The 17,480-nt window shown below is 43.7% G+C and overlaps 1 protein-coding gene across 2 annotated transcripts in view; it reads right to left on the bottom strand.

Annotated features, from left to right (window-relative positions):
* The window catches only part of DHX15 (DEAH-box helicase 15), a 346,647-nt gene extending 329,399 nt beyond the window's left edge, over positions 1-17,248 (bottom strand). Inside the window, exon 1 of one of the 2 annotated variants that reach the window (XM_069631877.1) lies at positions 17,119-17,248. In XM_069631877.1, the coding sequence (XP_069487978.1) occupies positions 17,119-17,165 (47 nt within the window). In that variant the 5' untranslated portion in view covers positions 17,166-17,248. Of the gene's footprint in view, positions 1-16,312; positions 16,828-17,118 lie in introns of those variants that run through there. The other variant, XM_069631876.1, reaches the window with a different exon arrangement.
* Between the last annotated feature and the right edge of the window lie 232 nt (positions 17,249-17,480).

The raw sequence follows: 17,480 nt of genomic DNA, 5'->3' as shown, positions 1-17,480 counted from the left end.
AAACGTAACCAGCATACAACCGTAGTTGTAAAATCATTCTAAGTGACCCCACAACATTCCTCACACCATCCCATGGCGAGGTTCGCATATTAAGGGTCAAAAGTTGCCCTCTTAGCAGTACCCTAACCTGGTGGTAGTCGGAATTTTTAGAAAAATCAGTGTCAAAAAAAAAAAAAAAAGATCTTTAAAAAAAACTAAAAAAATAAGTTGTATGGCACAAATAGTTGAGATCTGGTGTCCAAAAAAGATTTATAAGCTTTCAGTCGCAAGCCCTGTGAAAAATATATTTATTTTTTAAAATATATATTTCACCCCATCCCACAGATTTAAAAGGCCAAGTCGATCCACGGTAGCAATCCAGTCAGGCGAAGCGCCAATTTGAGACTCTGGGTGAATTTCAAAATCTCTTGGGACAAGCCGATATCCGCAAGCTGCCTCATACAATGCTGCGAAATCCCATAGTGGAGAACCCTTCACTTGCAAACAAACTCTACCCAAATCTGTATACAACAGGTCATGCCTAGAAACCAATAATATCCCAAAAAGCGCTAGCTGCCGGCAAGCCACTATGCGCCTTACTGAATGAAGGCCTGGCTCACGGTGTATAGCCACAAAACAAAACACATTTCGGTAAGAAGTAGAAAACTCTCTGCCATACTAATCTAATTCATCCTACAACCAAGTGGGCAGCACACCCATGCCATAGAGAAGCTTGGGGACCACCATACCAAAAGGTAAAACTTAATGGGCAATAAGGAGAATTTTGCATATTTTCTATTAACACAATGCATTTGGGCTGCATGTGCAACTGCTTTTCTTTTGAGTAAATCACGCAAGAAAGTTTACTGCGAATAAATTAAAATCAGAAGTCCCAAGTACACCAAACTAACAGTTGAATACCCTTTGTAGACCATGCAAATTGACATTTCTTTTTTACTCCCACTGATGTTTAGAACTTTGGTTTTGGCAGGATTGATAATTTGATTATTTGCATCCATATAATGTGCAAATGCTCTTAGCAGTTGCTGTAAACCAATTGGGGTTTTGTCAAATAAAATAATCCACGTAAGCGAGCCGTATGGTTTTCAAACCACACATTTGGGGGTGAAGCAACAGAAGCTGGAGGCATTCCCCGATATTGGCCACAGAGATGAAAAACACAAGGGGCCAACACACACCAGCCCAGAAAATATTTCCATCTTCGTAGATAAATGGCCCTCAGTCTTACCAAACCTGTATAAATGTAAATATTTAGGATAAGTAGGCCGTGATTTATATGCCAACGATCCAACATAGCCCATAATATATCTCTATCCACCGCGTCAAAAGGCGTAATAGGCTTGCCCATATCTCTGGGTCCTGCAAATATTTTATTAGCTATCTGGCTCGGGCCACCTGCCCTAGAGCCACTTGAATGCCTAATAATTCTCTCAACATCAGCAAATGAAACTCTAATGGGCAGGCCACTTAATTGCGAGAAATGCCTCACCCACACTTAATATTGGAATATCGGCTTTCTTGCCCAATCATTAACGGTATCGGCTCTCTTTCTGAAAGAATCTCTCAATATATTGACATTCATCTTCAGCCCTTGACAACCCACCTGGCTTCATTCATTAGTGACACATCATACAGCAACTGGACTCCATACCATGGCAAGACAACTACATATTCCTAACATTGGACGTTGTCTCACTTAATACCAGTATCCAACATAACTAGGCATAAAAGTACGGAATTCTTCCTTATATCCCGGTCAATCTCTTACAAAGACAAAACATGATCATTCAGATGTTAAGCTTCGCCCTTTCTAACATCTTTTGCTTTGAAAGCTTTACAGGCAACGCCAGGGAACTGCTATGGGCTCAAAATTCGTATCATCTTATGCAAGCCTCTTTATGGGCTGTTTCGAAATTAACCATGCCTGGAAGCACATGGCTTTTAACGACTCCATAAGTAGTGTATTCTGGGGCCGTTACATCAATGATATCAAGATTTGGGATGGAGATCAGAGCTGACCACCTACGTTAATTATTTTAAGAATAACTACAATTAATCTCAAATTTACTATGAACGAAAGCACTGCCAAAATACTATTTCTAGATCTGGAACTATACTGATCAAAACAGGATACTAACAAATCTATATACCAAACCCACGGCGGGTAACAGTATTCTACTTGCGAGTAGTAACTATCCGAGACATGCGACTGCTAACACCCCCTACGGAGAGATCCTTAGATTAAAAAGAAACTGCTGTACTCAATCGGCTTATGTGACTAATGTTAAACAATCAAAAAATTCAGCCAACGAGGATACAAGCGTTGAAAACAGAATCAGCGATGAAAGCTGAGAATATCACAAGAGAATTCTTATTGAAAGATAAACCTAAAAAAAGAATACTCAAGCAACAACTAAATTTATCCCAACCTACAGCTCAGAAGCATTTACTATGCAGAAAATACTCAATACTTTTACACTTACTGAAAATAGACGACAATGTTCACAAACATTTGGACGAAACACGTATAGGTTATCGGAAATACCCGACTATAAAGAACACGATCAGCCCTAGTAATACTGTTATTAAAGAAACTTCCTTCCTCACCATCTTGGGCCCCTATAATTGCAGGCCTCACATACTTACCTGCCGAGTACCCAAAGGATCCACACGCTCACCTCTACATGCCAGACATCAATGGACATCAATAGATCCTGATACAATTACGTTGGTGACACCAATAATCTAGATATTTGTGACCCACGCAATGCTCCAGACATGAACAACTACATTGCACAAGTGGATGCGTGGATGACAGATTAAAACTCAATCCCAGACAAATTAAACTGGTGCTCTCCAGACATACAGGTTCTAACTCCACCACAATCTCTTCACATGGATAGGGCAAGGGGCCCAACTCGTCAGCCGACCACAGTAAGTAATCTTGGAACCACAATGGACAACACCCTCACACCTGCAGATTAGAGCCATCGGCAGTACCCGTTTCTCCCAGCTGTGCATGCTATGCTTACCTTACTTAACATTACCCAATGGCCATAATTTCTCTAATTATGAACATGCAGGGGGCCCTTCCTTTTTCAAAATTAAGGTGCAACACTGCACTCCAAAGAGAACACTAAGGTGCAACAATGCTTTACTAGTCCCCTTAAACAATAAACTGCAAGACCGACCCCCTTTTTGGGTTCTGGCCAAAAGACAGCAACAACCTATCCAAACCTCTCTGCCTGTAAGTGAACCACCTGACCTTTCAGCAAACAGCTCAAATGTTGCCTTTTTTTGGCCAATCATTCCGTTAGGGAGAATTCTCAGAAATGTGCTAATTCCGCCTTCTAACTTAAAGACCCCCAGCTCTTTTGCTGGACTTTTAATTTCTAACCTGGAGAGAGCGAGACCTTTTCCCACACTCATGTATTTGTTCTGCGATTTGGACTGTTTCCTTTTGACTTTGGAGTCTGACAAGACTCCATAGGTATCATCTTAGTGCCATAGGGAAGTCTTAGATTTCCCAAAGGTTTAAATATCTTCTTTTGGTGAAACTAGTGGTGAAGTGAAATTGACTACTTACATTTTGTAACTTTCTGGACCCAGCACACACTATTTTACCATAGGGTGCTGGAGGGGTTACTTAGTATCACCTTGGTCTAGTTTCTCATGTAACATTTTTATGCTACCCTTTCTACAATTAATGGCTGGTGGCAGCTGTTTACTTTTTACTACCATTGTGTGTTTTTACTGCGGGTTGCGTGCACAGCTGCAGTAAGGCACCCATGGGTGCCCATTTTGTCAAAATGGCCCCGGTCTTCTTTTGCCATTTCTTGTTGGAAAGGTCCTTCTTGAGATTTACTCTGCGCGACAAACCAAGTTAGGTCCCTTTGTTCGGTTTGCCTTTGGCGGGATTCACGAGTTAAGCCCACCTTTGGCTCCAGTATGTCTGGCAGGAGCAGGAAATAAGGGAGGTGCCCGAAACTCCCTGTGCTTAATCCCGTTGGTTACAGGAATGCACCCAAAAAGGTGATTGGCCGGCTGGCTGTCCAGCAAGGACAGCCACCCTGCTGTGTGATTGACAGCTAGGATGGAAAGCCTGCATAAAAGGCAAGGCTTTTTGGCTTGGAAGGCAGAGTCGACCACTGGACGAAGGAATCTGAAGAAGAACTTGGAAGAGACTCCTGCAACTCCTGGACCATTGGTTTGCCCGGTGAAGCACTGCTGCTGTGCCGAAACTCCGAATTCATTTCGACTAGGGAAGCCCTGCAAGGACAACTTCTCCCCTTGAGTTGCTGCGACCAATCAACTCCAAATTGAACTCGTTTGGACATCCTCCCAGGGCTGGCTGTACTTCTGCTGAAACCAAAGTGCCAGGGAGAGGAACAACAAGTCGAGTGGATTGCTTTCAAGTCGGACCCAAGCGCCAGGAAGATCCTCCGGACTTCCCTGAAGCAGGCTGACGAAGCCTGAGCCACCTCAGCAGAATGCTAGACCCCCAGGTGCGATGAAAGTCTGAAGTGGTATCTGAGAACCGCAGTGTTGCTATTTGCTTTCAGACGTGAGGAGCTGAAAAACTGAAGTGCCGCTGAAGTGAAGTTTGCTCATTGCTGCTGCCGCAGACCTTCCCATTGTGTTGCAGGAGTGCCCAGAAGTCCTCCCTCTTATCCCCACGACTGAGGCACAGAACAGGATCTGCAGAGCCACACAGGAACAGAAGCCGGCTGGAACCATTTCTTCTAACCAAAAGGTACTGTAAAGTCTAAGAGAACTTAACTCTTGTGGTGTAGCCTTACTTGTTGACATGTTTTGGTTAACCTTGCAGAGTTGCTTACAGCTTTGCCCCTCACAAGCCTCCCAGTTTGGGGCCCTTCAAGTGAAGCTCATTTCTACAATCTTATCTAAACACATTGTGCAAGGCTTCTACTTACCTGCAAAGAAGATCTTCAGCTCCCCTAGACTTTGTTCAACTAATACCGGCTGTCCCTGAGAGACTCTCCTTACCTTTGACTCTGTGCCTATACCTTTCTCCCAGGAAAGGGTTAAATTTACTTAACATTGGAAAGTTTAAAAAGTACTTACCTGTTATGAATCATTTGTTAACCTGTGTTTTATTCCTATATCTAACACTTTGCACCCAAACTCAGTATTGCTCTAAATGTGCCAGTGATAAATCAATGTTCACAGTGTCCCAGCTATTTAAGTCACCTGAGGGTGTAGAAGTGTCTGTGTGCCATCCCCAATGGGTATCATCTGATTTAGAGTAACTAAGTGCGTTTTGAAGTGTATTATAATTGTTACATATCCTGCTCCCTTCTGAAGAAGGCTTGTATAACACTGTTAAATAAAGTAACACGAAACCTTGAGTTTAAGTGTTTATTTGAATAACTGTCACTGTGAACCTATATGCTTACATTGACCCCTCTTGAGATGAGCCTGGCTGCTCAGCCACACTGCCAACCTGTGTAGTACAGACTTACAACAAAGGTTGGGTTCCTATTGCCAGGAGGTCATGGTTGCTGTAGTGCACCCTAAGGGTACTGCACACAATCTTGCCCAACACATTCTGAAAGAACAGCAAATGACTAAAGAATGTACACTAGAAACATGTACTACTTTAAGATGAGCAAGTCCAAAACTCTTCTCAATACCACTATGGGGAATCCAATTTGATTGTTGGATACTCTGCTACATGTCACCAGTCTGCACCTGAATCTACAACCAACCCCCCCCTCTAATCCCTCAACGAACTCTCCACTACTAAAATCGTGCAAACATACGCTACCCACACTCCAGACGACCAACCAGGTCTAACCCATTTAACATACACAAGCCTATCCATCTTCAATCAGCCACCATTCGGTCTATTTTTGCACTTCACAATCCAAGGATTGCCACTATAGCTAACCTGCTCTGGTCCCCACCAACCACAAACAAATGTTCATATAGGGTTATGGGTATTTCCGACCTGCAACCATCAACACCACCGGTTTCTGCATTCCCACTAACCAACTAACACACCCTGCCCCCCTTTCTTACAGAGACACGCGCAGCGAGGGCAACAATTTTGGCAGACGGTTGCTATATAAGACCACATTGCACTTCCACTCATTTATGCATCCTGTTACTAGACCTAAAATGGCCACCCTTCCTGCATTTTGTAAACCTATCCTGATTTCAGCAGCTGTGTCCTACATCTTGGACACAGCAGATAAATGTCCTGATGTTGCTCCTTGCAGCAGCAGGTCTCAAAAGATTGTTGTGGGATAGTTCAAAATCGCAACCAGACCTGCCTGGTCTTGCTTTGAGTCGAAGCATTACAATAAGTAATATAAATGGGAGCCGAAAAATACACTACATGCTGAGGGAAATTACTCGGGCAGATTAATTTAGGTTGCACTGCATTGTATTTCACTGTGGATGCAAGTTTAAAACCAATGATGTGTGTTAAGGTTCACATACTAATGCAATTGACATATGGCCAGGTTAGTTTCATATTTCATATGTGTACTTCAAGGCATAACAAAACAATTCACGCTTTTGAACCCTAAATTTTAAATACAACAACCAGAGCTGGCCAGACAACTGGTGAGGAGCTTACATTGCACACTGGGCACAAATCCCGGTTTTGCCACTTGGTACAAGTGAGCTATCCCGGTTTTGCCACTTGATACAAGTGAGCTATCATGAGCAAAACAATCTTGATTTGTCATCAGTCAACATTGGGAGACCCTAAAAGTAATTAACTGCATGTTTGCCTATAAAAACAAATCTGCTCTTAATTTGGTAGACTATAGAGTTGTTACAAGTACAATAATAGTGACCATTCTTATATCACATTCAGTTATTTGGCTCTTATCTTACACATGTAAACGTATAATGCATTAGAGTATCAAAGTCCAGGGTATGAAATTAAGATTCAATGAGCAGAAGCAAATTCCAGCTACTGGGTATCGGCATAACCCAGTAGCGAGTACACAGCAAACAACAAAACTAACTTCTACCGGAGGAGCAAACTTGAACTTTTGGCACATTATGTATGATCCATCACGCTAGGGTCCCAATTATTTATTCACAAATACTCGTAGTGTCACATACCAGTTAGCCCAGGGAGCTAAAGGTAGCTCCTGGTAGCTGTTGGTTACAAGCTAATCAGGCTCGCATGGGCTAGAAGAACTAAATAGCTCCCACCAATTGCTAACCCTGCAGTCTGATGATACTTCTTTTAATGTTATTTTTCGGTGATGTCACGTCTAAAGAAGCCAATGCATATGCAAATTAGGGGGGGGGGAGAGTTCAATCTAGCTTTTGCTATACAACACCTCAGAAATTCCAGGAAAAGGCCCTGGAGCTAAATCTAAAATGGCCAGTATCATGCATGCACACCACTCACTGGCTTGTTTGTAATTTAATGACTGTCACGAATGTTACCATAAAAGTAGAGCTGGGGCAGGGGAGGAGGGGAGCGAATGATGCTATACAGAACCGCTCCACATTTTATGTATTCTGCAAAATCCCTTTGTAAAATATGCAGCCTAACTGGACCAGTCTACCCCAAAAAGTGAAAAACATCAATGCATCCCTTCTATGTATTGAAGGGTCAAGGGGGGGCAACAAAATGGTCATGGTAGACCAACAAAAGGAACAACACACACAGCTTGACACTCAAATAACTTGTCAAAATTGTAAGTGACGTCAGTATCGATTGTTCACGTCAGTCTGTATTGTTCCAAGTGGTACCTTCCAGCCCCCCCCACACGCCTCCCCCCTCAAGCACAACACGCTCCAATATCACTCTAACCTTTGGCAAAGCACCCTGTAAGGGGATTTCTAGATTCAATGGTACAGCCATTGGGTAGATCATATCTGACAAAAACGCACTGCGTCTTGTTCAACAGAAGCAAACAAACTGCCCAAACAGGAGGGGAAAAAAACAAAGTTAGGCTGCATTTCGACAGTTCTACACAACAACAGAACCCCCACCACAGTGGGTTGAGATGGCCATCAGACATCCTGGAATCCACAGATAGTACTCCTTACATACTTGCCAACCCTACAGATTTAGGAAGTAGGCGACTGCTTTTTAAGCAGTCCTACAGCCTACAGATGTGCGACAGATCCTACTGCTTTTTACAGTGGCAGGTAATTTATGCGACTAAGGCGAGCTGCAGGACAAAGCATGCAATACATGAATTAGTCTGTCAGTACAGTGGGCTGGTCGCCGAATACTTTGGGCTCAGACCAATACACTGACCTGACAGCTACGCGACTGTCCTGTACTCTTGCCAGTACAACCCTTAGGTGAACCACCAGTGAAGGCAAGTGGCCGAGTGTAACACCATCACACAGCATCTGCCTATCAGAGTGAGGGGGTATCAGTCTCCATGCCATTCAGTGTTCAACTTACGCTGCAGGAATATATATGTATTGCCCAGGCTACTGCTACAGAGCAGTGGCAAACGTTGCCTACCAGCTCTGTGTGATTACCTTCTGTGTAATTGAATTTGGTGTTAACTTACTACCCGCTACATCTCCCACATGATCTTATACTGATATATATAAAAAAAATTCTACTCCCAACCTGCACATTCAATGTTCCTACTATTTAATTGTATAATTGACCAAACTCTGCTTCCTCAACATACCTGTAACCAACAACATAACTCATACATGTACTCTCCTGTATATTGTATAGTATGCAAATGTAAATGTATTTATGTAACTGTAAATATATGCGGAGTTGTGAGGCGAGTTGGAGTAGTCTGCAGTAGTCACCACAGTCTTTCTCCAGTGTCTACTGTGTGTCTGAGGACTCAAATACCCCACTTCAGAGCAAAGCGGTGAGCGAAGTTGTGAGGCGAGTTGGAGTAGTCCGCAGGATTCTATGGCGCCCGGTGGGCTTATGGAACAGCCTGTGAAACCCCCACGGCCTCTAAACCAAACAGAAAGGAAGGCGGCAAGAAAGGAACGAAATGAGGACTGTGTCACAGTCACAGAGGCAGAGGTAGATCAGTCCCGCCGCCGCCTCAGAAGTACTAAAAACAACCAAAAGCATAAGCACCCAGTAAGCGAAGAATATATCCACACAAACGCCGCCGAAAACATAGGACAAGCTATGCAAGCGGAACAGTTGTGTGAAGAAACACAAGAAATCAGGAGGAAATAGAGCCGCTCACCTCTCTGCAACGCGAGCGTCCCGCCTACCGCCGGCATGGCGAGTGCGGTTCCTCGGGAGGCGGACGAAGGGTGGCCTATGCCGGGACCTGGGAGGGTGCTCTGCAGAGAAGCTGAGAGTGAGGGCAGGTCCCCGCTGTCAGCGAAGGGATTGCGCTCCCCGAGCCGGAACGGGAGAGAGAGTCCGAGTGGAGGGTGGAGCCGCGAGATACAACGAGCGGAGCTGAACGGGTGCCGGAACTGGGAGCAGAAGCAGCGCCTGCGGCAGGGCGTGTAACAGAACCTGAATGTATCAACGCGGGAGCTGTTAAATCATTCACTGGGGATGTAACGAACTTAAACATAGAATTAGAACCTACCAGTAAGAAAATAAGAACCTCGGCAATGGTGCATTCTGTACCTACCTTTTCCCAAGACCCAGGGTCCGGTGACAAAGACAATAATCACCAAGAAGTAAACAAACCAAAGTCCTGGAACTCAAATAGGGACACTGACCCCAGAATATCAAAGACAGCTACGAGGAATAAACTGAAGGTGACTCAGAGGGATTCAACGAAGAAGAAAACTGAGTCAGACGGAGAGGCAATCCAATCCTCTCTAAAAATGACAAAGAAAAGCACGCAATTACGAATAAACCAAACAACTAATGCCGGCACCAAAACGAATACAAAAAAAACAAGAGTGTCCTGATCCAAAAGGAACTAAAGGATAAACAACTGTAAAAAAGTACGCAAAAAAACACAAAAAAGAAACACATTGCAGTCTAAACTGCTACCGAACCATCTAACGTCTGGCACCTTAAAAGATTTCTTCACCAAGCACCAAAAACGAAAATTAGATACTGATACAGAATCATCAGATGCGGAGATACTCGAAGCGGTACAAGACACTTCCCCGTTGAACAAACATCGCAAAACGGATGATGTAGAACAAGGTCTTGAACGAAATTCGCACGCAAAAGAAAAATGAGCTTCACCTGTCCAGCTAAACAAAAAACAACAATTACGAACCAAACGCAACTTGGAGATAATTCTCCAGCTATGATCTCTACGCGGCAAGCAGATAAGGACCAAGGGTGTCCGCGAGCAGGACCCACAAAGCAGGCAAACCATCAACCAAACTGTCCGTGGCAAAAGGAAGGCACCTCTAAGCTCCCAGAGACCACAGAAGCAAAAAAACAATCAGACCTGATGTCAAGAAAGGCAACCCCGTCGGCAATTCAGGGGGACCTTAACAAGGACCCCCAAGTGTTGGAAAATCGACACGCGTGGACCAAATCCCATATCGCAACAGGGCTGAAATCACATACCCCCAGCAAAAAAGGGGAGCTGAACCCCGCAAACCAATCTGGACATAGCAATAAGAGACTGTCAACAGCGACCACCCCTGAGCACGAACAAGAAGGAAACGTCTCAGCGGACAACACGACTTTCGAATCACCAAGGATGCCTAGGAGACCAGTGCCCTCCCAACTGTCCCCGAAGAACAGACGGTTAAGCGAAATCTCAATAACAACTCAAAAAGATTCAACAAATAAAAAAAAACGGATATGCTAACGATCATGTCGGCAATTACGATCGCCCTAGCGCCATTCTGTAAACTCTACGAAGCGATCAAAGACAGGGTTCAGCACAATACTTCGGTTCTCACTAGCAAGAGCACGAAAATGAGTTACATAGAAGGCTACATAACTGCCTTAGAGGCAAGAAACATCAACCACCAAAAAGGCTGGGGGAAAAAAATTGGGAGTGCTGGAAAAGTTGGTAGAGTCTCTCCAAAATTAGAAGGAAAAAGATACCGCAATCACTAGAAACAAAAAGAATGATCTAGAACCCCGACAGGAGGTTAAAGAAAAGATTAGAGAAAAAACAAAACTGGGCCCGATACTACCCGTGGCTACCAAACTGACAAACATACCTGCCACAAGAACACTGGTGGTCCTGAAGCTTGCAAGCCAGGAGACAGACCACCCATCAACGCATAAACATACCAGGAACCAACAAAGTCACAGATTAAAAAAACAAAACAAAAAAACACCTCAAGAAGAAGAATCTCCCAAAAAAATCACTGTTAAATAAAAATGTAACAAATTCCACCCGATCACAGAGATCAGCAGAGGAATTTATGATAGAGTCAGATCTGATGAACCTATCCGAACATTGGGAAAACAATCCAAATGAATCAGACCAAGAGGTGTTCGTCATAGAAACCGAAAGAAGGGGAGCAAACCCACTCTCAACGAAAGATAAGGATGACGGTACCCTAGAAATTGGCAGAACTCAAGCATTAAAAAGGACCAAAGGAACACCAATGGGCACCAAGAAGCAAAACGGTCTAATCAATTAAGTAAAAAACAAAACACTAGCGAGCTCTGTGATAAGGAAAGGACACAAAGACTGAGAAGGGAATCGAAAAAAACACAAACTGGCTCTATAGAAAAAGCTACAACGGAAATGAAAAAAACAAACAAAAAAAACACATTCAAAATAGAGCAATCCAAAAAAATGGAAGAGTATACGATCTTGAACAGAAAAACAATATTAAAAATGACGAGCAAAACGGCCTCACTGAAAGAAATTAAGAAGGAAGACATCAAACTCGTCGAACCCTATCACAGAGGAAACATAGCGAAAGCATACCTCCATATCACGGTGGCCGGGATTTTAGGTCATCGGCCTTCAGAGAAATGGAGCCGCTTGGTTTCAGATTGACAGAAATAAAAGTACCCTAAGGTAACAGAAGAATATGTGGCACAAACAAAAGCGCGGAAGTCCACAAACATCACTATACTTCAAATACAGAGGGGTTATATCGTGATCAGAGAAAAGGCAGGCAGATGGTTACCATCGCCTAACCCAAAACACTCCAAAAAGAGCTGGTCGGAATCGACCCCGGCGACCTAGCTTTGAAGACGAAAGAGAATACTCTCAGGAACACCAAACAAGATACAACCTCAGTCAACGACCACGCACGATAAACTGAAGGATGGGCACATCCAGTCCCCTTCAAGCCCTCGAAAATAGGGCGTAGCTACGCACCCAAGAGAAGAAAGCCGTCAACCCCAAAAGGCCCGTGGTTATGGCTCAGAACAGCATGGAACACGAAAAAAGAAAAATAGCAACGACATCCAACCTCGATCCCCAGACCTGAAGGATCCGAAACCTCAACGGAAGCAACATCTACCGAAAGATATACCTTGGGATCATGTAACACGGCAACGGTTGGGGACGTTAATCTAGGCCAATACGATATTCTATGTCTACAAGAGACCCGGTTGTCGGACAAGCCAGCTTTAGACGGATTTATGGTGGAAATATCGCCAGCCTGCAAGGGCCTCTTAGGTCACCCGTCGTCGGGACTATTGACAGCTATTAAAACAGGCTCAGGCTTAACCACACCGAGGAAGTTGAAAGAATCCTATGAAATGCTGGTTACTCCGACAACATGGATTGACCAAGCCGCAACATTGGCCAAGGGAAACTCAACGCAATTAGTAATAACACATATTGGAACCCCCACGGACTACTACTAAAGCCTTTTGCGCAAAAATGGATCTTGGCGGAATGCGCAAAAATGGATCTTGGTGGAATACGATACATTTGAGATCATCATCTGCGGCGATTTGAACAAAGGGTAACACACACCAGGCTGATGACAAGGATCACGTGACACAGGGTGCAACAGTGGATCATGGAAAGGCCTGGAAGTCCATCACTGAACCCAGGAATCTGCACGATATCTCGTCTTTGTACCCGGAGCAAAACAACATTCCGACTTGGGAACGTTTAAATGCAAAAAGCCACGCGGGACTACATTTTTGTAACCCAAGGCTTCCTACCTGGTAGTCTATCCTTCGAAGTCCAAAGAACTACCCACAGCGACCACAATCTTTTAATATGTTCATGGCGGGGAAAGCACCCAGAAAAACAGATTTACAACTTCAACGTGGAGGCAAACCACCAACAATCAAGGCTACGCCTGACAGCAGCAGACATAGAGAAGATCCACGCGCAATATGAACAGATGGTATACACTGGGACGGAAGAGCTACCAAACTACTTGCCTCTACTTCTAGCTTACAGAATCCCGGCAGCAGGTCAGAAAAAGAAAGCTGTTCGACCCAATTACGCCTATGATAAAGCAGTGGTCGAGAAAAGAAAAGTGGTGAGAAAACACAGGAGAATAGCAAAAAAAACAAACAAGAAGCATGGGAAAGATCGCAAATGGAAACAAAAGCCTATAGCAACTGGCTAAAACACCACAGACTGCTCCTCTATCAACAAGATTCCGAACAAATGCTGAGAAAGAGGAGCCCAAAAAATCTGGATTTCTGGTCAAAATGTTAAACACAACTTCAACTAAAGAGATTGTGAATGCTGTATCGGAAGAAAAATGGTGTACGTATCTAGCAGCTCAATTCGAAGCACCAAAGACCAGCGTACGTAGAGCAGAAGAAGCGGATAAATCAACACGGGTAGAGGTTTCGAATGAAGATGACATTGAAAATGCTATCGGCAAACTGAAAACCTTGAGAGCTCCGGGCCCGGACGGCCTCACCAATCTGGACCTGAAACAATCTCCAAAGGAGTGGTCAGTGGTAATTAGAAAAATCTTTACTCACTTGCGAATAAACAGAAATGATTCCAGAAACGTGGCTGAACGCCGTAATCGTCCCAGTGTACAAAAAAGGAAGTAGAGAAAATCCAGAGAGCTATAGGCCGATAGCTCTGCTGGACATTATCGGCAAAATATTCGTTCCACGACTACTGGACTATTTCAGAAGCTGGGCCAAAAAGGCCCCGTGCATGGACATTTTCCAAACAGGTTTGCAGAAAAATGGCAGTACGGCGGTAAACATCCTAAAAGCAAAAGTCAAAGAAGAAGCGCCGAATGTGTACGTTAGTAGATCTATCTAAAGCGTTTGACAAAATAGATTGAGAAAAACTCTGGACCAAATTAAAAGACTGGAAATGTCCTATGTCAATCGTGAACCGAATAAAAGCACTGTATGCGGATACAAATATCCGGGTAAAACTAAAACAAACAAGGAACCCTGTTGGATGAGATACCGGTCCAGCGAGCAGTGAAACAAGGATGCCCTTTAGCTCCGGCCCTCTTCATTTCCTTTCTTAAAGATTACCAGTACGATGAAGAAAAAATAAGGGCCTTTCCACCAAAAATAGGAAAAGCACCTGTACCACGACTCCTATATGCAGATGACACCTCATAATAGACCAAACACAAGTAGATCTACCACGCAAATTAATAAACTTGGCGAGATACATTGATGACAACATTTTAGAAATCAACAAAATGAAAACTAAGATCCTGGTCCTAAACAAAACAGCCAAGAAGTCCTCTAAACAGCCAAAATGGTTCCTGGACAAAACAAAAATTTAAATTGTCAAACAGTTCAAATACTTAGGAGTGATCATCGATGGGTCAGCAAGAGAAAAGGCAATGCAAGATCTACTCTGGGATAAAGTCAAACGACTAACAGCCCAAACAAGAGCGGTCGATAAATTTGGAAAATTCTCGCACATGCCGTCCATCACTTTCTATAAGGCGAAAGTGGTTCTGTCACTCATCCATGGCATGGAAGCAACATTAACCATGCCATGCACCATATGGCAGAAATTAGAAGGCCACGTCTGGAAAGCGGTTCTGGGTCTACCGAAGTCGACATCTATGCCTGCAATAAGACGAGAACTAGGTTTGGTCTCATTGGCAGCAGCGGTAGATCAAAGTACAATGAGACTGTATAGAAAAATACCAATGGCGGACGGCCTCCCGATCTACAACATCATCGCAGAAGAACTAGCCAATGGAACATGCAAGGCACTGAACAAATGGGCGGATAGGCAAAAAGAAATCCTGAACCAAATAGCATGCTCCGAAAAGGATTTGAAAGAAAACCCAGAAAGAGTCAAACGAAAAATAGAATACATAGACTGGATCAGCACAATTGAGAAAGTGTCCACAAATAAACGGCTGGCTCATCTTCCTCCCACATTTAACAAAGTCAAGGCCCCCGCTGAACTATTGTGCAAAGTTTACGAACAAAAAACTGTGATGCATGTTCATGAAAGCTAGACGCAACTTATTGATGACCCACGAAATCTTGGCGATTGATCCACTTCAACCAACAAGGGCTGCCGCATATGCAAAAACGAGCAAACAGAATCACTGAAACACTTAGTGCTGGTACGCCCAGAGACACAGCAAAACAGTCGCCTACCTTCAGCCCCTCTTGCAAGGAGCCGTTACGGTGGACGCAGATGTGATATGGAATAGGATAATATCAGGAGAGTCTTCAAGATGGACACAGGCAATGGTTAAACTAATAGAACTAGCCTTCAAAAAGATCAACCTGCCAACAACAGAGGTGGTGGTCAACCAAGGGGGCCCAGAGATGGGAAATGCGATCGAAAGTCGATGGACTCCCTAGGTACGAACAACCCTCAAGTACTTTACTGACTCCAAGACAGTCAGAGTCCTATTCACATAGAGCACAAACATTCAGAGTCGATGATTCTTGTAAAAATCAAAAGATTCTTTTTGATTAAAATTCAAGTTTTAAAAAAAAGTATATATGTATGTAACTGTCACAAGACCGAGCGCCTAGCTACCCCTGGGTTCACTGTTGCTATATAAGCAAATAAACGAAAGCATTCATCTTTCCATTTGATGCTGTTTGATGGGTTGTGTATGATAGAATGCTTCAATGATGCCAACAATGTATGTTTTGTATTTTCCTGTGATGTCATTGTTAGACAAATTATTTTTGAAACTTGAAAAATCCTACATCTCTTTGGTCACAGAATGTTGGCAAGTATTTCCTTATAAAACGTACCCATCCTAAATTAAGCCTCGCCGATTGTCACGCACAGCTGAGACTCCTGTCTCATACTCACGGAACTGCACTCAGTAAATTACACCACGATTTCCATAGAACAGCCCCAGCATCGAGGAGTAAGCCTTGACACACGCATGGTATGGTGGACACCCGCACGTTGATATCGCGCCTATTCTAAAGTTTAGATACGTATCCGCGCACTGAACTGTGGCCAATTTCGATAAGTCTAGCAGCGATTAGTTACCCACCCACACGATCTCTTCCCTCTCCATCACTCACCCGTACGAGTTGCTCTGCTTCTTGTTGTTGCTGTAGTCGTCTCCCAGGTCCAGACGGTGGCGCTTGGACATGTCGCTTTGTTTCGTAGTGGCGCCTGGATATGTTCTCTCGCTATCGGGCTGCTGATAGTCCTACTATAACAAGCAAAAAGAGCTAATATGGCGACCGGTTCCCCACTCCAGGTCGCTGGGTACCGACCCCGCGTGTCTCGGCTCCCAAACAAACCCTACAGCAGAGAAGGCCGCGCGCAATGTGTGCCGGGAACTGACGCCGCCCGCAACTCTTTCCAACAACTTGAGTTCCAGAGGGCTCCGCGTGCCAGTGATTTAAAATGTGCTTGCCTGAGTCGACGAGTCCAGACCCACACAGCAAACAAATTGCCACTGTAAAGGGAAATCGGGCTCAAGCCCACAGAGCACCACTGAAGGCCATGGGCACAAAAGATTGCCAGCTGACAATGCGCATGCGCGGCGGCCATCATGGAACTTTTTTTTTAAACGTATGACATTTTCAAGAATAAAAAATATGTTTGCAGTGAACACTTTGAACAATATAATCCTAAAGTCATAACATTTCTTTTAATGCAATTACATAAAGGCAAACATTAACCTCACACAATCAATGTATTAATAAGGTGTTCTCTTTGTTGCTATCATAAATAATCTATTCAATACTTCCTGGGCTACATGATTCGGGAGATTCACAGTGACTTATTTAGTGCATAAAGAAAGGCTGCTATTCATGTGCTATTTCAAACGTACCTTATAACACGGCGAGCGTACGTAAAATATAACCATGGGACTTACATTTCGATCTTAACATGCATGTACACAGGAGGTTTGCTTTGCGGCATTTCATTAAGCTCGGTTTTGTAGTCCTTCGTTTGTATCCCCACAAGGAAATGTTCTGGTGTCTGCGCATGCTAGTCAGTATTGCAATGTTTGAAGAAAAAGATAAGCTCGATGCCCCCTCAAAACAAGCCCCAAAACAAGCGGACGCCAACCCAAAGAGGCTGAAAAAATAAGCGCATGCCTGAAACACCGGCTAGTTAAACTAATCATTGATTGGCATAACTAATAGTTCTGGCATTTGGAATTGTTTATTGCATTTTAAATGTGGTAAATAGTGCTGATTTTCCATACTAACGTTATAGAACATCTAGATTTTA

Source organism: Ambystoma mexicanum, chromosome 6q (assembly GCF_040938575.1).
Source record: "Ambystoma mexicanum isolate Mex_15411 chromosome 6q, UKY_AmexF1_1, whole genome shotgun sequence".
NCBI lineage: Eukaryota > Metazoa > Chordata > Amphibia > Caudata > Ambystomatidae > Ambystoma > Ambystoma mexicanum.
The sequence above is the reverse complement of the archived record's forward strand: the minus strand, read 5'-3'. Positions and strand labels throughout refer to the sequence as shown.